Raw genomic sequence first — 21,293 nt, 5'->3', positions numbered from 1 at the left:
ATGTCGTACTTCCCCTTGAGCTGCCAGGAGAGGCAGGTAATAAATTTATTATTATTATTATTATTATTATTATTATTATTATTATTATTATTATTGGCTGTAGTTACACTTACAAAATGTACCTGCATATTTTTATTTATGGATGATGTTTCTTGTGTCAATGTAATACATTTGGTTTTTATTTTCATACTGATTTTCTTATTGTTTGTTAGATTTGATTTAATCGTAAATTGGTTATTGTACTGTCATATTGTTGTTAAGCCGCTCCAAGGCTCCTCGGAGCTATGGGGCAGGATATAAATACAGATGATGATGATAATAATAATGATTATAGAGTTTATCAAGCCACCGTTCCCACGATCCCATAGTATTGCACCATGGCAGTTAAAGTGGTGTAAATTCTACAGTGTAGATGCACCCAGGAACATGGTGACATCTACAGTTGACTTTCAACATTTGCAAGATGGAATTTAATTACAGTAGAGTCTCACTTATCCAAGCCTCGCTTATCCAAGCTTCTGGATTATCCAAGCCATTTTTGTAGTCAATGTTTTCAATATATTGTGATATTTTGGTGATAAATTCGTAAATACAGTAATTACAACATAACATTACTGTGTATTGAACTACTTTTTCTGTCAAATTTGTTGTATAACATGATGTTTTGGTGCTTAATTTGTAAAATCATAACCTAATTTGATGTTTAATAGGCTTTTCCTTAATTCCTCCTTATTATCCAAGATATTCGCTTATCCAAGCTTCTGCCAGCCCGTTTAGCTTGGATAAGTGAGACTCTACTGTATTTTCAGATTGGATGAAAATCTCCAGGTCCTCTGAAATTGTCAACTTAGGCCGATGTCATGCTGAAGCACCTAGAGTAGTGGTTCTCAACCTGTGGGTCCCCAGATGTGTTGCCCTTCAACTCCCAGAAATCCTAACATCTGGTAAACTGGCTGGGATTTCTGGGAGTTGTAGGTCAAAACACCTGGGGACCCACAGGTTGAGAACCACTGACCTAGAGATTGCTGCAGGAAAAAATTCTCTATGCATTTGTCACTCCTCCAGTGCAATTCTATGATCAAAATCTGGCAGATCTGAACTACAAAGCTGCAGAATCAAATGTAGTTTGGGGAGGAGCCAACACTCTTTGGCTGAGAAGGCGAAAGATCTTGGGAAACTACAGCTCCCAGGACTGCATGGCTGTGAGAGTGGCGCCACACTGCATTCATCCTGCAGTGTAGACTCACATTTGGGCTCAAGGGTCAACGGAGACGCCACTGAGACCTGCACGGCAGCTGCCACTGCCTTTGTGCATGACCCGCACACTCACAAACACACACTGGTTGGCCGCGCTATTCGACGAGGGGGCCCCAAATGATTTTGTCACGGTGCCAACAGCAAATGTTTCCGGGACCCATCGTGAGTTTATCAGCCGGGGCTATGAATCCAATGGCTCCGTGCCCAGATCGTAGATTGATTTTATAGCCATTCCAAGCACCCTATTAAACCTCCCGATTGCTCCTTGCGGATAGAAAAGGCCACCTTTGTGGAGGTGGGAAAGTGAAAGGAAGGGACAGGAGTTTGGGAACGTCATTGCAATGAATGGAAACCGCATCCAACACAGAGAAACCGCTTGCTGTGAGGAGCTCAACTTTGAATATGTTTTTGATGGGTTTTAACTGTGATTTTTTTTAGTGCACTTTGTGTTTAGTTCTGCTTCAATGTTTGTATATTTGTATAGCTTATATTGCATACTAATGTTCTTATGTCAAGCCGCTTTGAGTCCCCTTTGGAGAGATAAAGTGTGGTATAAATACTGTATAACAACAACAACAACAACAACAACAAGGAAAGCAGGTTGGAAATGCCTTTTTGGTTATAATAATAATAATAATAATAATAATAATAATAATAATAATAATGTGTTAAAGCACTGAGCTGCTGAACTTGAGGACTGAAAGGTTGCAGGTTCGAATCCGGGGAGCAGAGTGAGCACCTGCTGTTAGCCCCAGCTTCTTCCAACGTAAACCTTTACCTTTAAATTCAGTTTGGCATCACTTTCATTGTCATGCCTCAATGCTATAAAATTACGGGCACTATATTTTGGTGAGGAACCAGCACTCTTGGGTCAAGAAGACTTCAGACCGTGCAAAACTGCAATCTATGATTCCAAAACATTGAGTCATGGCAGTTAAACTAGAGTCAAACTGCATCAACGCTATAGTGTTGAGATGCACTTTATGATTACAGATGGGTGCTTTAAGCCAGCAGTTTATGGTTAATGATTAGATATAATTTTACTATTTAACTGTTTGTGTAATTTTAAGTCTTACATTATAATGGGTTGTTCGATGACGGTTTGCTTCGGGATTGGGTGGGCCATTAATGTATTCATGTTTATACTTGTCTTGAGGCACTGAATGTTTGCCTCTGTGTTTTGTTTGTTTGTTTGTATCCACCTTTGAGTCCAATAGGGAAGATAAGGTGAAATACAAATAAATAATAATTATTATTATTATAAAGGTAAAGGTTCCCCCTGACGTTAAGTCCAGTCATGTCTGACTCTGGGGGTTGGTGCTCATCTCCATTTCTAAGCCGAAGAGCCGGCGTTGTCCATGGACACCTCCAAGGTCATGTGGCCCACATGACTGCATGGAGCACCGCTACCTTCCCGCTGGAGCGGTAGCTATTGATCTACTCACATCTGCATGTTTTCAAACTGCTAGGTTGGCAGAAGCTGGGGCTAACAGCGGGAGCTCACTCCGCTCCCCAGAATCAAACTGGCGACCTTTTGGCCAGCAAGTTCAGCAGCTCAGTGGTTTAACCCATCGCACCACTGGGGGTTCCTATCAAACTGAATTAATTCTACAGTGTAGAACACATTTCGTAGCCAAGTATCGTGCCTCCGAACCCTCCGATTCATCCTCTGCTGTCCCATTTTCTCCACTGCTTTGAAAACGTACCAGTTTCTCCCTCTCCTTTCCATTTTCCCCTTTGTCCTCGGCTTATTTCAGCTGCTGCAAATATAGTTCGAAGTAGAGTTTGCACACATTGGGTCTTTTTTAGGGTCATCAGAAATCAGAAATGACTTGAGGGTCCACACAGGTAGCTATTCATATAATCATGGGTCCCACATTCTTTGGCAGAGAATGTGACGGCTCTTGGAAACCTACAACCCCCACATTCACAAAGTCTGCCTACCTGTTTTCATAGCCCATCCCTGCTTACCGTGTTTCCCCGAAAATAAGACAGTGTCTTATATTATTTTTTACTCCCAAAGATGCGCTAGGTTTTATTTTCAGGGGATGTCTTATTTTTCCATGAAGAAGAATTCACATTTATTGTTGAACAAAAAAAATGAACATTTATTCTATAATGTACAGTAGTTGTCATCACAAACCAACATAACCAAACCAGACAAACTGTGACTTCTGTCAAGAATTTCTTGTTACCACCATTATTTCCATATACAACTGGTATGTACATTTGCCAATCTTGCATGCTATGGTTTTGTTTGGTGGGCACCGGGCATGCTTCCAAACAAAAACTAGGTCTTACTTTCAGGGGAGGCCTTATATTTAGCAATTCAGCAAAACCTCTACTAGGTCTTATTTTTTGGGGATGTCTTATTTTAGGGGAAACAGGGTAGTTGGCTCTTTGCTCCCAGTTGGAGAGATCAGAAAATTCAAAGATCCTTCTAACGCTTGATAAATCATTTTCTATCCCAGGATCTCAACTACATCAAAGCCAATCAAGGACCTTGGCCCATAATGGCAACTAAAGTCTATTTGGGGTTTAGCTCCAGGCATGTAATTTATTTGCAAACCCAAGGGGATCCATCAGAAAGAGCAGCAAGAAGAGGTGGATAATAAATTCATTATGACGACGATTACCAACAACAACAACATTTAAGGTAGACTCATAGCAGCAGAGTACAAGTTGAGTGTTCCTCCGAATACCAAAAATCTGAAATACTCCAAAATCATCCAAACAGTTGGCTGAGACAGTGACCCCTTTGCTTTCTGATGGTTCAATGCACACAAATCTACAAATATTAGTAAATGTCCCCGTTTCTCTCTCTTCGCCTTTCCCCATCATCCTCGGCTTATTCCAGCTGCTGCAAATAAGGTTCAAAGTGTACCTTTAGGTGTCTATGAACCATAAATTGATGTTGTGTCTTGTTTCCAAGATATGTGCAAACACAGGGGATTCAAAATCCAAAATACTTCTGGTCCCAGGGCTTCCAGGTAAGGGATGCTCAATGAAAAAGCAATGCAAACCTAAGGAGGTCTTCAATTATACCATGACAAAGCTTTCAGTTGCTGGCGTATTAATGGAGCCGGATAGGCTACCATCCATAATCAGAAATACTGAGCCTCTAATGCTTGCAAATTACGTGAACGACTTGATAGAGACAAAATCCATCAAGTTAATGAGTCAGCACATGATGGCATGGGTTGATTTCTAGAAGCACCATTTGCCAGGGCATTTTATTGCTTCGGCGATGAATGGATGGATGGCTTTCTCCTGTAATTGCATGATTGAGAAGTATCTCAGAAAGCCATCCAGCCTGGTTTTCCCCGCGGCGCAATGACGCATGCACAGCCACACTCGAGAGTCACTGGTGTTCTTGCATTGACCCATGCCTAAAAGAGTCCAACTTCAGCACCAGGCGATTGTTTGACAATAAACCCGCTGCTTGCAAAGATGAAGAACAGCGACTTCGAAGATCAGACTAAAACCTGGAGTTGATATACCTTGCATATCAACGAGGAAACCACCAATCTCAAGTCATGCTGAGTTCCCATAACATCACATGTTCTTCAAGGCCTTACATGGTCTAGGGCCAATGTACCTGAGGGACCGCCTCACTCCCTACAAACCCCAGAGATCCCTCCTTTCTGAGGACCAAGACCTACTGGAAGTCCCCAGTTTTAAGACTTTGCATCTAACTGCAACCAGACGCAGAGCCTTTTCAGTAGTGGCGCCATATCTCTGGAACACCTTGCCACCTGAAGTTCGTGCCTTGCGGGACTTGTTGGCCTTCTGCAGGGCATGTAAGACACACCTGTTTCGACGGGCTTTTGAGTTGTTGATGTTTCAAAAGGTGCTTTTAGGATGTTTTTAATATGTTTTTAAAGATGTTTTTAAGATGTTCTTTAAATTGTTGATTTTAGCCGGTTCTTGTAAGCCGCTCCGAGCCCTAGGGGAGTGGCGGCATATAAGTTTGAAAAATAAATAAATAAATAAATAAATATATGATTCCAGGGTGCACCTACACTGTAGAATAAAATAATAATAATAATAATAATAATAATAATAATAATAATAATAATAGGAAGAAGAAGAAGAAGAAGAAGAAGAAGAAGAAGAAGAAGAAGACGACGACGACCTGGCTCTGGCTCACGAATGGGACCCTGAAGAAGGAGACAGAAGGCCTGATTCTTGCAGCCCAGGAGCAAGCCATCAGAACAAATGCAATTCAGGCCAAGATAGAAAAATCAGCTGATGACCTAAAATGCAGACTGTACGAGGAAACCGACGAAACCATTGATCATATCCTCAGCTGCTGCAAGAAAATCGCACAGATAGACTACAAACAGAGGCACGATTATGTGGCCCAAATGATCAATTGGAACTTATGCCTCAAGTACCACCTCCCAGCTGCAAAGAACTGGTGGGATCACAAACCTGCAAAAGTATTGGAGAATGAGCACGCAAAGATATTGTGGGACTTCCGAATCCAGACTGACAAAGTTCTTGAACACAACACACCAGACATCACAGCTGTGGAAAAGAAAAAGGTTTGGATCATTGATGTCGCCATCCCAGGTGACAGTCGCAGTGACGAAAAACAACAGGAAGGACTCAGCCGCTATCAGGATCTCAAGATTGAACTTCAAAGACTCTGGCAGAAACCAGTGCAGGTGGTCCCGGTGGTGATGGGCACACTGGGTGCCGTGCCAAAAGATCTCAACCGGCATTTGGAAAAAATAGACATTGACAAAATCACGATCTGCCAACTGCAAAAGGCCACCCTACCGGGATCTGTGCGCATCATCCGAAAATACATCACACAGTCCTAGACACTTGGGAAGTGTTCGACTTGTGGTTTTGTGATACGAAATCCAGCATGTCTATCTTGTTTGCTGTGTCATAATAATATTTAAAAAACCTTTATTTATACCCCGCCACCATCTCCCCGCGGGGACTTGGGGCGGCTCACAATGTTACAAAAGTAACAACACAAATACATTAGCACAAAATGCACAGGTTAAAACACAATAAGATAATAAAACAAAAGTTAAAACAAAAGTTAATACAACAGAATAGTATCAAACAACCACCAATACAGAATTAATGGACTTTTGATACCACTTGCACAGACATGGCTTAGCGCTCTCCTTCCCATCCTGTTTACCACTGACTTTCCAGTTCAGACTAAAATCTAGCACAGATACACCTTCCATATTAATGTGGAAGACACAACCACAAGTCATGTTGAGTCCCCATAACATCACATGTATCAAGTCTAGGGTACATCTACACTGTAGAGTTAATGCAGTTTGATACTACAGTAGAGTCTTGCTTATCCAACATTCTGGATTATCCAATGCATTTTTGTAGTCAATGTTTTCAATATATCGTGATATTTTGGTGCTAAATTCGTAAATACAGTCATCACTACATAGCATTACTGCATACTGAACTACTTTTTCTGTCAAATTTGTTGTATAGCATGATGTTTTGGTGCTTAATTTGTAAAATCATAATCTAATTTTATGTTTAATAGGCTTTTCCTTAATCCCTCCTTATTATCCAACATATTCGCTTATCCAACATTCTGCCGGCTTGTTTATGTTGGATAAGTGAGACTCTACTGTACTTTAACTCCCATGGCTCCATGCTCTTCCTCCCAAGCTATTTACTACTGACTTTAAAGTTCAGACTAAAATCTGAATTAGATACACTTTCCACACTAACTTGGGAGATCTTGAGCCCCTTATATTAATTCTAGGGTCGAAAGTGAATGCAGTTTGATGCGTCTTTAACTCCCACGGCTCCATGCTCTTGATCCCAACCCATTCGCCACATCAACGGAGTTTTGAATCCGAATCGACAGATGGCCCCTCACAGCGCCATGTGGCTCACATCATTGACCCAAACTATTTACATTTTGATGGGTTTCTCCATCAAGAATTTATGAAAGGGAATATGGTTGCCAGGATGCTCTCATCCCCTTTCCGCCCATTATGGCTGTTATAAAAATAAAACAAATTAGCTGTAATTTTTTCCCAATGCTCAACATGAAAGCTCGGGCTTTCTAAAAGAAATGAAAATTGATTTGGATTAGTAATCGGCATTGAGAGCGTTTTTTGAAAAATTAAGCCGGGTTCTTGACATGTCAATCCAGGGATAGATTAGCTGAGACTTTTTGTTGGGTGAAAGCATCTCATCTGCGCAGTTTCTCGAATCCTTGGAAGCTATGACCTCAGTTTGACAGGTAGCCACATATGTAAAACTTACATTTTCAAGGATTCTATAGCATGGAGCCATGGTAGGTAAGGTAGTGTCAGACTGCACCCCTGGGGTTTTAAGTGGCCTCATGGGCTATTGAATCCCAACTTCTTCTCAATGCAAGATCTCCATCTAAATTATCCTCAGCTGTGAGTTATGTTGCCTCCTTGTCAAGAGTGATTCAATTCTCAAACTGCTCTTAAGCTCAAGAAATCCACTCTAATGTTCACTTGAAATCTACCTCCCCACAGCTTAAAATAATTAAACCTGGTCCTATCTTCTGAAGCATCAAGGAACAGGACTTAAGGCATTTAAAGAGTGCCCTTCTCTTTGCCAAGTTAAACATGCGCAGTTCCTTCAATCTTTTCTTCTATGTTTTGCTCTCCACAAGTCTTAACCATCTTGTTGGCCTTTTCTGACTTGACCCCAACTTATCAATATCCTTCTTAAAACAAGGCACCCAAAGCTGAATAAAATACCTCCAAATAAGACTTCCTTCATGTAAGATCTTGCCCATATAATAATAACAACAACAACAACAGCAACAGCAACAACAACAACTTTATTTTTGTACCCCACCTCCATCTCCCCGAAGGGACTCAGGGCGGCTAACATGGGGCCAAGCCCATATCTCCATGTGTTGTGAATGCACCTTCGGAGACTGTGAATGATAGTGGTGGGATCAGGAGAGGAAGGAAAAACCCTCGCGAGGAGGGCTCGTTGGAGGATTTGTTTAGGAAAAGGGTCAGGGGGACTGATGGGGAGTCTTCTGAGGAGGATTCGGAGGAATTGGGCACGGACTGGGCACGGGCACCAGAGATGCTTGGGGACGAATCGGGGCCCATGGATACTGCTGATGCTGGGGAAGCTTGGGTGTCTTCAGAAGCAGATCCCACTTGGTCTGCTTGGAGGAGTGAGAGGGGGTCCACAGGTGTGGATAGAGTTGGGCATGGGCAGGATGATTGGGACTCTGATGAGGAATTAGGAACGCCTGACCCAAGGGCGTTGGCTGTGTGGAGTTCTGATTCAGATTAAGAAGTTGAGACACCTCCTCTTTGGACATGGATAGTTTGGAAGCCCAGGGAGACCTGGATATATTGGGGTTGTTTGACCATTATAGCTTGCATGTGGCAAGGTGTTGCTGGGCGCCATTGGGTTTCTTGTGTGTGTTACTGAAGACTGGACTGGGACTTTGCAACGGATGTAAGTTTAATCTGGGTTATTCTGCAACGGAGGGCTGGAATTGTGTGGGTTTTCCTGGACTGCACTGTTATTACTATTTTGTATTAGCTGCTGTTCGCCCTTGTTGCTTTGGCTCTCTGTGCCATTTCGTGTTGTGACCTTATTGGATGACTTCAACCTCTCGGACCTTGGACTGGAACTTGACTCGGCTTTGCTCTTCGCTCTCAATCCATGGCTTGAGGTCTCCTTCATGTAAGATCATGGCCATATCTTCATGACTTCCCAAGGTCTCCTTCATGTAAGATCTTAGGCCATATCTCCATGACTTCCTGAGGTCTCCTTCATGTAAGATCTTGGCCATATCTCCATGACTTTCTGAGGTCTCCTTCACGTAAGGTCTTGGCCATATCTCCATGACTTCCTGAAGTCTCCTTCATGTAAGATCTTAGCTGTATCTCCATGACGTCCTGGAGTCACCTTCATGTAAGATCTTGGCAATATATCCATAATTTCCCAAGACCTCTTTCATGTAAGATCTTGAGCCATATCTCCATAACTTCCTGAGGTCTCTTTCATGTAAGATATTGAGCCATATATCCATGGCATCCCGAGACCTCCTTCCTGTAAGATCTTGACCATATATCTGTGACTTCCTGAGATCTCCTTCATGCACTTCTGGACCATATCACACACTACCTACCAAATGAAACTTTCAATGGGAGAACATGGCATAACTCATGCTAGATAATGGCAATACCTGGCGTCTTAACCTGCTTCTCATACAAACTTGATGACTGTAGTATTTAGCCCTCAAATTAAATAACATCAGCTTACTTCTACTTGTAGTAACATCTACTGTTCTTCAAACATTATATTGATGACCTATTGCAATGATCTCTAAAACATGCAACAATGGGTTGCCAGTTGTTTGTACATTTCTCTATCTTATTATGCTTAATCGGAATTGCCAGTTGATGCGGCCCTCCAAGGTCATTGACCTGGCCCCTGTCCTAAACTTTAGACTTAGGGTTGACCTAAGTCTACCTGGTCTTTGGAGGTCTCTTTGCCTACTTATGGCCTTATGAGATCGTTTAGATGGTTTTGAAGGTCTCTTTGCTTAGCTACGGCCTTATGAGGCCTTATGCTTCTTGGCAGGGGGTTGGACTGGATGGCCCATGAGGTCTCTTCCAACTCTACTATTCTATGATTCTATGAGACCATCTAGATGGCTTTTGGAGGTCACTTTCTTTACCTACGGTCTTATGAGATTGTCTAGATGGCCTTTGGGGGGCCCTTTCCTTATCTATGGTCTTATGAAACCATCTAGATGGTCATTGAGGTCCCTTTCCTTATCAATGGTCTTCTGGTAGCCTTATGAGATCATCTAGATGGCCTTTGAGGGTCCGTTTCCTTACCTATGGTCTTATGAGACTATCTAGATGGTTTTTGGAGGTCTCTTTACTTACCTATGGTCTTATGAGATTGTCTAGATCAGGGGTCCCCAAACTAAGGCCTTCCAAGGCCTCTGCCCTAAACTTTAGACTTAGGGTTGAACTAAGTCTGGAATGACCTGAAGGCACACAACAACAATCCTAATTTTGGACTATTTCATCATAGTCCCCCCCCCCCCCACCAACAGGCCGAGGGACTGTGAACCAGCCCTCCACTTAAAAAGTTTCAGGACCCCTGCTCTAGGTCATACATCTTCAGCAGCTGATCTTCTATTGACAGGATCTCTGTCTCTTTCCACTTTGGCACTGAGAGTAATCTTGCAACTGAACTGAGAAGAAGACTCCATGTCATTCCAGGATGCCAGATATCCCATCAAGGATCATAATAGAAGATATTCAAATCATAACAGTATACAGTTGGAAGAGATCCCAATTCCAAGCGTATTCTGCCAGCTCAAGCAACCCAAAAGGTGTTCATCCAACCTTGGTTTAAAGACCTCCAAATCATACAGTTAGAAGGCAAGGCAAAGGATGGGCAGGGCAACTGTTTGAGGATCCAACACTATGCCTTTTCACTAACAAGCAACCAATGGCTCTCATTACAAAATGGAGATAAGGGCATTTTTTCTCCCTTCTTCTCTTCAGGTGGAGTTCATGACCTGCAACCTAATCTTTCTTTATTGGCAGAGAGAGCGAAGAGGCAACCTTCTCTGTACCCATCAATGGCCCACATCTTAGTGCTCCCAAAAGAGAGTTAAACAATTCTACTGTGTAATTTGGCAGCTCCGCTCAGTTCCACAATGTCCTGGGCTCACAACACAAGGTTATGCATTCAGAGACTCATACATTGGGATTGGTTAGAATGAGTACAGCTGGCGTAACGTGGAAAAGGTTCCCCCATAGTGCAGCCTGACCCAAGAAAGCAACACCTGTATTTCCTTCCCAAAGACACTCCGAGCGCAAATTCTCCGGAGTCCAGAGGGGAATATAGAAATGAAAACAAACAATCCACTCAGCCAGCTAATGGCCTGCTTGGTCACACCAATTAAGTTAATTATTTATTGACTGCCTATTTAAAGATCAGCTCAAAGATCGAGAGTCCGCAGGGGAGGAGGAAAACCTGATCTTGCTTTATGCCGACCTTGCAGGTGCCCTGATCAAAAAGACGATCCCAGGAAAAGATTTGGCCAAGACAGCCCCCATATCCTCAGCTGCTTTGAGAAAGTCTCAGGGTGGATCTACACTGCCCTGTATCCCAGGATCTGATCCCAAATAATCTGCTTTGAAGTGGGCTATATGAGTCTACACTGCCAAATACTTTATTTATTTATTTATTTACAGTATTTATATTCCGCCCTTCTTTCTCACCCCGAAGGGGACTCAGGGCAGATTACAATGAACACATATATGGCAAACATTCAATGCCAACAGACAAACAACATATATAGACAGACACAGAGGCATTTAACATTTTTTTCCAGCTTCACGATTCCGGCCACAGGGGGAGCTGTTGCTTCACTGTCCACTAGTGGCTGTACTTCCTCATTCCTTTCTTCGTGTTTTGCTGACAGTTTTATGATGTTGTAAATTAGTTAAATTAGCCTCCCGCATAAAGCGTACCTAAATTTCCCTACTTGACAGATGCAACTGTCTTTCGGGGCTGCATAGGTCAACAGCAAGCCGGGCTTAACCCGACCCGGGCTTCGAACTTATGACCTCTCGGTCAGTAGTGATTTATTGCAGCTGGTTACTAGCCAGCTGCGCCACACTCTGGCCCAAATAATCTGACGAAGCTGCAAACAAAGACATGGCATTTATATCCTGGTTGAAGAGGCCAAAAGCTTTAGGTCCCAACACTTCTTCTTGATCTCTACAAAAGAGACACCCCAATGTGGTCCCATTCCAGAACCCCCAAAATAGTCTCTTCTGTTTACCCCGACATACAAAATTAACTTGTTACCCAAACAACAATACTCTCATTAAGCGCTTTCGCTTCCCACCCACCGACTTGACTGCAATGCAAATATACAGCCGTGGAAAACATTGGGATCTGGGCCAACACTAAATTACACTGCAATTAAATACTCAAGTCTTCATTTAATTATATAAACTAGTTCATTGTGGTGGCAAGCGGCGGAAAAGCAGATCTGGTGCCGAATAGGGATGCTGTTTCTATGCCAGAAGAAAGCGAAGACTAACTTCCAAGCTTCAACCCAAGATACCCACAACTGGATACAGTTCTCCGACCTTGGGAGCATGGTCTTTGGACTACAACTCCCAAAATGCAGCAGATAGTTGACCACAGAGATTCCTAGAAAGACCATCTCTTTAAGAATCTCTTGGAAGTTGACCAAAAGGTTATTCTGGAAGAGCCACTATATACAGTAGAGTCTCACTTATCCAACGTTCTGGATTATCCAAGCCATTTTTGTAGTCAATATTTTCAATATATTGTGATATTTTGGTGCTAAATTCGTAAATACAGTAATTACTACATAGCATTACTGCGTATTGAACTACTTTTTCTGTCAAATTTGTTATATAACATGATGTTTTGGTGCTTAATTTGTAAAATCATAACCTAATTTGATGTTTAATAGGCTTTTCCTTAATCCCTCCTTATTATCCAACATATTCACTTATCCAACATTCTGCCAGCCCGTTTATGTTGGATAAGTGAGACTCTACTATATGTAATATCTTTATTGGAGATTCTTCACTTTCACAGAGGTCCTATGCTTCTAGCCCCAGTGAATGTTGGAAGGCTGACTATACAAATATTGTAAATCCAATGTGTTGTCGAAGGCTTTCATGGCCAGAATCACAGGGTTGTTGTGTGTTCTCCGGGCTGCATGGCCATGTTCCAGAAGTATTCGCTCCTGACGTTTCGCCCACATCTATGGCAGGCATACTCTGAGGATGCCTGCCATAGATGTGGGTGAAACGTCAGGGGAGAATACTTCTGAAACATGGCCATACAGCCCGGAAAACACACAACAACCCATTGTAAATCCAGTTTATCATCTTGCAACGGATGCAATGTTTTGGTGTTGAAAAAGAGTGCCATTTAGAGTTGTGTTCTGTGCCCTTTCCAAAGAGATGCTATGCCAAGGTTGACTTGGGATGCATCTACACTGTAGACTTAATGTGATATGACACCACTTTAACTCCTCAATGCTATGAATCCTGGAAGGTGTCATTTGGTGGAGAACAGAGAAGGCGAAAGACTTTGGCTGAGGCAGGATTCAAGGTAAATGTAAAACATTAAGCCTTGTCGTGTCCAACTCTGGGGGTTGGTGCTCATCTCCATTTCTAAGCTGAAGAGCCGGCGTTGTTCATAGACACCTCCAAGGTCATGTGGCCGGCATGACTGCATGGAATGGAGTTACCTTCCTGCAGAAGCCGTACTTATTGATCTACTCTCATTTGCATGTTTTCGAACTGTTAGGTTGGCAGAAGTTCAGCAGCTCAGTAGTTTAACCCGCTGCGCCACCAGGGCTGGATCTACACTGCCCCTTATCTCAGGATCTGATCCCAGATTATCTACCGTACTTGAACTGGATTATATGAGTCTACACTGCCATATAATCTGGTTCAAAGCAAATAATCTGGATTTTATATGGCAGTGTAAGTGGAGCCTGTGGCTCGATCTACACTGCCATATGATCCAGTTTCTGAATCCAGATTATTTGCTTTGAACTGGATTATATGAATCTACACTGCCATATAATCTGGTTCAAAGCAAATAATCTGGATTTTATATGGCAGTGTAAGTGGAGCCTGTGGCTCGATCTACGCTGCCATATGATCCAGTTTCTGAACCCAGATTATTTGCTTTGAACTGGATTATATGAGTCTACACTGCCATATAATCCGGTTCAAAGCAAATAATCTGGATATTATATGGCAGTGTAAGTGGACCCTGTGGCTCGATCTACACTGCCATATGATCCAGTTTCTGAATCCAGATTATTTGCTTTGAACTGGATTATATGAGTCTACACTACCATTAGTGTAGAGCAATTAATAAGTAATTAAATGATGATGATGATGAGTCTACACTACCATTAGTGTAGAGCAATTAATAAGTAATTAAATGATGATGATGATGATGATGATGATGATATAATCCGGTTCAAAGCAAATAATCTGGATTTTATATGGCAGTGTAAGTGGAGCCTGTTGCTCGATCTACACTGCCATATGATCCAACTTCTGAATCCAGATTATTTGCTTTGAACTGGATTATATAGCAATGGAGACTCATATAATCCAGTTGAAAGCAGATAATCTGGATTCAGAAACTGGACTACATGGCAGTGTAGATAGGACCTGAGTGATCCACTGAAAAAGAAGAATGGATACGTGAAAGTGCGGATAATGGGAGACCCGCACTTCTCAAGGGAAAGGCAACAGGTCCATTCAAATTCAGTGGGGAATAAGGGATAGAAAGTGAGAAAATGAATGGGAGAAAGGAGGAGAATAAAGCCATGGCCAAAAAGAATAGCTTTAAAAGTCAAGGGAGAAAATCCACCAAAACGAAGAATGATTTAATCGGATCAGTGGGAATGATTTAATCGGATCGGTGAGCCGGAAAGGCGGCCTATCCCAGAGTGGAGCCCGTCACCTTCGAGAGCCCCATTGCCACACAAGTGGCGCACACAGGCACACGCCCTCCTGGGAAAACCAAAGGCCTCCCGTATGAGGTGTATCTAAGCAGAGAAAATCCACAAAGGAAGAGCTTTGCTTTCGACAGGGTCACCTGCAGAGGAAAACAAAGCCTGCAGGTGACGTTTGCAGCCAAGACATACCTGCAGTTCCAAGAATCATAGAGGAGACCACATGGGCCATCTAGTCCAACCCCCTGCCATTCAGCAAAAGCATAAGCCGGCGTTGTTCGTTGGCCTGACTGCATGGAGCGCTTTTACCTTCCCGCCAAAGCAGTACCTATTGACCTACTCACATTTGCATGTTTTCGAACTGCTAGGTTGGCAAAAGCTGGGGCTAACAGCGGGAGCTCAGCCCGCTCCCTGGATTCAAACCACTGACCTTCCAATCAGTAAGTTCAGCAGATCAGCGGTTTAACTCACTGCACCACTGGGGGTTGCACTGCTCTCTATCCCAGGATTTGATCCCAGATTACATTTGCTTATCCCAGATTTTATCTGGCAGTGTAGACTCATATAATCCAGGTCAAAGCAGATAATCTGGGATCAGATCCTGGGATATAGGGCAGCGTAGATCCAACCTATGGGTACATCAAAAGCTCCCCAAAGTCATATTTTTGCCCTTGCCTGCATCCGCTGCCATACACTTTACTGCCATCAACAGAAGTAGTAAAGGGTATGTAAAGGGTAGTAAAGAAAGAAGTGCACCCCCAAGGTGGAGAAAGAACAGCAGAGAAGGGCTGAGCTCTGCAGACAAGAATTTTATAGCACATCAGCTGTGCCCGGCCATGAGTTGCTGTGGTGTAGTCCTAAGTGGGCTTTTCTTCGTGGCATTCAAGGTGGCCTAGAGAGGATTCCCATAGATGTGAAGCAGCCAGGCTTTGAAGATGCGAGGCTATTCAATGGTATTCAAGTTGGGTAACAATGGAATCCCCTGGGTATGAAGCAGCCAGGTTTTGAAGCTGCAAGGGTATTCAGTGATATTCAAGTTGGGTAACAATGGAATCCCCTGGGTATGAAGCAGCCAGGCTTTGAAGCTGCAAGGGTATTCAGTGATATTCAAGTTGGGTAACAATGGAATCCGCTGGGTATGAAGCAGCCAGGCTTTGAAGCTGCAAGGGTATTCAATGATATTCAAGTTGGGTAACAATGGAATCCCCTGGGTATGAAGCAGCCAGGCTTTGAAGCTGCAAGGGTATTCAATGATATTCAAGTTGGGTAACAATGGGTTTGTTTTGACTCCAAGCCAGGTTTGAGCCAATTGATTTGTATACTGATATATTTAGTTTCACAGCATATTACATACCATTTTGGAGAGACTGAATGTACACATACTGTGTCGCTAACAAATTTTAGTTAGAGTCTTGTTGATATATGTCTGATATATGTTCTGTGTTAACATTATTATGTATATGATGCTCTAATATACATATTGTGTTCTATGCTTTGAACCTTTATCGTGGTACATATTTTTCAGATATTGTTTAGAATATTATAACAATGGAATCCCCTAGGTATGAAGCAGCCAGGCTTTGAAGCTGCAAGACTATTTTTTGATGGTCACTCCTTGGAAAGTGATGAGTATTATGGCCAAATTTGGCCCAGTAGTTTTGTTGTTAACTTGGTCCCAATTATTTACATTACATAACATATATATGGTTTTGGAAACTAATCTGGATTTTAGCAGCTTCTTTCTCTCCAAAGTGAGGCAAGACTGGTTCCCATGCGATTTGAAGGATGGGAAGCAGATGATCCAATGAATTATGCAAAGCCCTGACCTTATGCACACCTTGGAAATGAGAAAGAGCAGGAGAGAAAAGGGAAAGAACAGAGGTTTGTTGTTTTGGTTTGGGTAGGGTTTTTTTTTTTTTGGCTCTGGCTGTAGTTCTTCTTTTTTCCCCAAGCTCTCTCTTCTTTCCCCTTTCTATCTCTTTCCCAAGGTGTATATAAGGTCAAGGCTTTGTACAAGAAAGGGGGGGAAGGGTCTCTTCGTTTCCTTCCGAAATAGCCTAACTTTTGCTGACGGAGGCTCTGACCGTGTTAACAATTTACAGGCCTGGGCTCAGCGGGACTGCAGCAAACGTCTCCATTGCCTGAGTATAAAGTTACAATCCATATCCGTGATGTTGGATCTCAGCTAAACACAAACTAAGCTAAACAAACTAAGCTTACAATCAGCTTTCCATAAAAGTGAAAAAGTGTAAACATAGGGGATTTTTTCCACCTAATACAGCCCCGTGGCCATATGCAGCCCTCAAAGGCTCTGAGGCCCCTTCTACACTGGCATATAAAATCCAGATTATCTGCTTTGAACTGGATTATATGACAGTGTAGGATCATATAATCCAGTTCAAGAAGATAATCTGGACTATCTGCTTTGATAATATGGATTATATGGCAGTGTAGAAAAGGCCTCAGTTGGAAACACAGCTTGCAAAGGTTGTTGGACTCAGGTTAGAGTAGGGATGAAATTTTAAAGTGCATTGGACCATTTTTCAGGAATGGTGGACTCTTGAGCTCCAGATTATGTGAAAATTTAATATTATATTGTCTGTTATAGAGGGAAAGGGAGGCAGTAAAGAGGAAGGGTCTCAGTTCATGTCTTTACTCTTTAGGTTGCCTCTGTCATGTCCTTCTCGTCTTGTATCTCTACGGCTTCCAGTCAACATCACATGGAAAGACCTAGAGATTCCTTTAGATGTGTTCTTTATAGGTATCTCTAGGACATCTAATAAACATCTAGCAGAATCACGTGGAAGGAACTAGAGATTCCCAGAAAAGTGCTCCTTCTAGGTATCTCTAGGACCGCATGTCAACATCTACCAGAATCATGTCAAAGGAGCTAGAGATTCCTAGAGAAGTGTTCCTTCTAGGTATCTCTAGGGCCTCTAATAGACATATACTAGAATCATGTGAAAAGAGCTAGAGATTCCCAGAGAAGTGCTCACTCTAGGTATCTCTAGGGCCTCCAGTCAACATCTACCAGAATCATGTGAAAGGAGCTAGAGATTCCTAGAGAAATATTCTTTCTAGGTATCTCTAGGGCCTCCAGTCAACATCTACCAGAATCATGGGGAAGGTGCTAGAGATTCCCAGAGAAGTGTTCTTTCTAGGTATCTCTAGGGCCTCCAGTCAACATCTACCAGAATCAAGTGGAAGGTGCTAGAGATTCCCAGAGAAATGTTATTTCTATGTGTCTCTAGGGCCTCCAGTAAACATCTACCAGAATCATGTGGAAGGAGCTAGAGATTCCTAGAGAAATATTCTTTCTAGGTATCTCTAGGGCCTCCAGTCAACATCTACCAGAATCAAGTGGAAGGTGCTAGAGATTCCCAGAGAAGTGTTATTTCTATGTGTCTCTAGGGCCTCCAGTAAACATCTACCAGAATCATGTGAAAGGAGCTAGAGATTCCTAGAGAAATATTCTTTCTAGGTATCTCTAGGGCCTCCAGTCAACATCTACCAGAATCATGGGGAAGGTGCTAGAGATTCCCAGAGAAGTGTTCTTTCTAGGTATCTCTAGGACCGCTAGTCAACATCTACCAGAATCATGTGAAAGGAGCTAGAGATTCCTAGAGAAGTACTCCTTCTAGGTATCTCTAGGGCCTCCAGTCAACATCTACCAGAATCAAGTGGAAGGTGCTAGAGATTCCCAGGGAAATGTTATTTCTATGTGTCTCTAGGGCCTCCAGTAAACATCTACCAGAATCATGTGGAAGGAGCTAGAGATTCCCTGAGAAATATTCTTTCTAGGTATTTCTAGGGCCTCTAGTCAACATCTACCAGAATCATGTGGAAGAAGCTAGAGATTCCTAGAGACGAGTTCTTTCTAGGTATCTCTAGGGCCTCTAATAGACATATACTAGAATCATTTGGAAGGAGCTAGAGATTCCTAGAGAAGTGTGCTTTCTAGGTATCTCTAGGACCTCCAGTCAACATCAACTAGAATGATGTGAAAAGACCTAAATATTCCTTGAGATATCTTCTTTCTTGGTATCTCTAACGCCTCCAATCAACATCTACCAGAATCACATGGAAGGACCTAGAGATTCCTAGAGATATGTTCTTTCTAGGTATCTCTAGGGCCTCCAATCAACACCTGTGCCTGGTAGTCTTGGATACTCTAGGTCAGTATCCATTAAGCTTGACTAGCTTGGGTCAGTGCCTGGTGGTCTTGGCTAATATGCAAGGCTATTCAATGCTAATCAATGTGGCCAATTACAACATTCACACTGGCCTCCAACAGACAAGAGTTCTTTCCCCCACCTTGGACCTTCCACAGATATGTAAACCTTCCTTGCTTAGTTTCTCCATATACCCCACAACCTTTGAGGATGCCTGCCATAGATGTGGGCAAAACGTCAGGAGAGAATACTTCTGGAACATGGCCATACAGCCCGGAAAACACACCACAACCCTGTGATTCCAGCCACGAAAGCCTTCGATAACAGATAAATACATTATATCCAAAGGGCCAAGCTGACAAATAGTAGCAGAGGAGCAAATAGCGAAGAATTTGTAAACAAATGGGAGGCTGGCACTTGGGTGTCTGGGAAAGAAGACAGAGTTGAATATTGTCATAAAGGCTAGCTTGGGTCAGCACCTGTTGGTCTTGGCTACTCTTGGTCAGTGTCCATTGGGCTTGGCTACTCTTGGGTCAGTGCCTGGTGGTTTTGGTTACCCTTGGTCAGTGTCCATTGAGCTTGACTAGCTTTGGTCAGTGTCTGGTAGTCTTGGCTACCCTTGGTCAGTGTCTGGTGATCTTGGCTAGCTTGAGTCAGTGTCCATTGAGCTTGACTAGCCTTGGTCAGTATCAGGTGGTCTTGACTAGCTTGAGTCAGTATCTATTGGGCATGGCTAGCTTTGGTCAGTGCCTGATGTTCTTGACTAGCCTTGGTCAGTTTCCATTGAGCTTGGCTAGCTTTGGTCAGTGCCTGGTGGTCTTGGCTACCCTTGGTCAGTGTCTGGTGATCTTGGCTAGCTTGAGTCAATGTCCATTAAGCTTGACTATCATTGGTCAGTATCAGGTGGTCTTGACTAGCTTGAATCAGTTTCTATTGGGCATGGCTAGCCTTGGTCAGTGCCTGATGTTCTTGGCTAGCCTTGGTGGGTGCCCATTGAGCTTGGCTAGCTTTGGTCAGTGCCTGGTGGTCTTGGCTAGCCTTGGTCAAGTATCCATTGAGCTTGACTAGCTTGGTCAGTGCCTAGTGGTTTTGCCTAGCCTTGATCAGTGTCCATTGGGCTTGGCTACTCCTGGTGAGTGCCCATTAATCTTGGCTAGCTTGGGTCAGTGCCTGGTGTTTTGGCTAGCCTTGGTCAGTGTCTATTGAGCTTGGCTAGCTTGGTCAGTGCCTGGAGGTCTTGCCTAACCTTGGTCAGTGTCCATTTAGCGTGGCTAGCATGGGTTGGTGCCTGGTGGTTTGTGGGTTAGAGAGATAAGAAAGGTAAAGGTACAACAACTGTATGGCCAAATTTGATTTTTCACATGTTTAATGAGTGCTGAATATATACCATTTTGCAAACTTGCTTATTCTGTTGTATTTTTTTTTCTTTTTTCCTCTTTCTTTTTTTTACTGTTTTATTTTTATATACACTATAAAATAAAATAAAAATATTTTTAAAAAGGCAGCTTGCATTGGAGAGAGAGTGAGAGAGAGAGCCTGCCGGGGGCGCGCACGAGGCCATCTCCTCTCCAGGAGGCGCGCCCCCGCCAACAATAGCCCCTTTCCCAATGGAGCCACACACCTGTTTGCAATCATCAGGGACGCGCACACGCGGGGAAGAAGCAGAAGAAGGAGGAGATGTTGTGATTCCCCAACACTGTTGCCTTCGGGGGTCCTTTGCCCAGCTCCGTGGGGAGAGGAGCTCCCACCCTGTTCCTCCCACGCCTTCCTCTCCCTTCGCCCCTTTCTTTCGGGCTCCAAAAGCGGACCCTTCTCTGCGCGCCCTCCCAGCACAAAAAGAACCACCCCGGGGCCCAGGAAAAGTGGACGGGGCTTACCTGGCAGGGCCCAGGTCAGGGCCAGGAGGGTGGCGAGGCCGAGCCGGGCTCCCGTCGCCATGGGGAGAGCCCCTCCGCCCGGGCGGGGGTCCTAGAGTTGCCCGGCAGGCAGCGGACGAGGTGGCTCCCAGGCTGCCTTCGCCATCTTTGCGCGGAGGAAGAAGAGGAGGAAGGAGCGAGGGAGGGAGGGAGGGAGGGAGAGAGAAGGGGAGAACAATGCGGAGGCTGGGCGCGGGCGGGGAAGGGGACGGGGGCGAGCAGGCGCGCCCCCCGGCACACCCGGGCCCCTCGCTCCCGCCCAGCCCTGGCCCCTCGCCCGCCTTCTCCCAAGGCACATGGGACATCCTACCCTCCGGAGGGAGGGGAAGGGCTGCTGCTTCTGCCCTGGGCTAGCCAAGAACACCAGGTACGGGCCGAAGCTAGCCAAGGCTAGTGGACACTGACCAAGGGTAGCCAAGCCCAATGGGCACTGAG

The 21,293-nt window shown here is 43.7% G+C and overlaps 1 protein-coding gene across 1 annotated transcript in view; it reads right to left on the bottom strand.

Moving 5' to 3' along the window:
• The window catches only part of igdcc4 (immunoglobulin superfamily DCC subclass member 4), a 91,475-nt gene extending 70,394 nt beyond the window's left edge, over positions 1–21,081 (bottom strand). The window contains exon 1 of the mRNA XM_008120841.3: positions 20,820–21,081. Coding sequence (XP_008119048.2) covers positions 20,820–20,880 — 61 coding nt within the window. The 5' untranslated portion in view covers positions 20,881–21,081. The remainder of the gene's footprint in view (positions 1–20,819) is intronic.
• Positions 21,082–21,293: the final 212 nt, after the last annotated feature.

Source organism: Anolis carolinensis, unplaced genomic scaffold (assembly GCF_035594765.1).
Source record: "Anolis carolinensis isolate JA03-04 unplaced genomic scaffold, rAnoCar3.1.pri scaffold_11, whole genome shotgun sequence".
Classification (NCBI taxonomy): Eukaryota; Metazoa; Chordata; class Lepidosauria; order Squamata; family Dactyloidae; genus Anolis; species Anolis carolinensis.
This window is presented reverse-complemented; position numbering and strand designations above follow the sequence as displayed.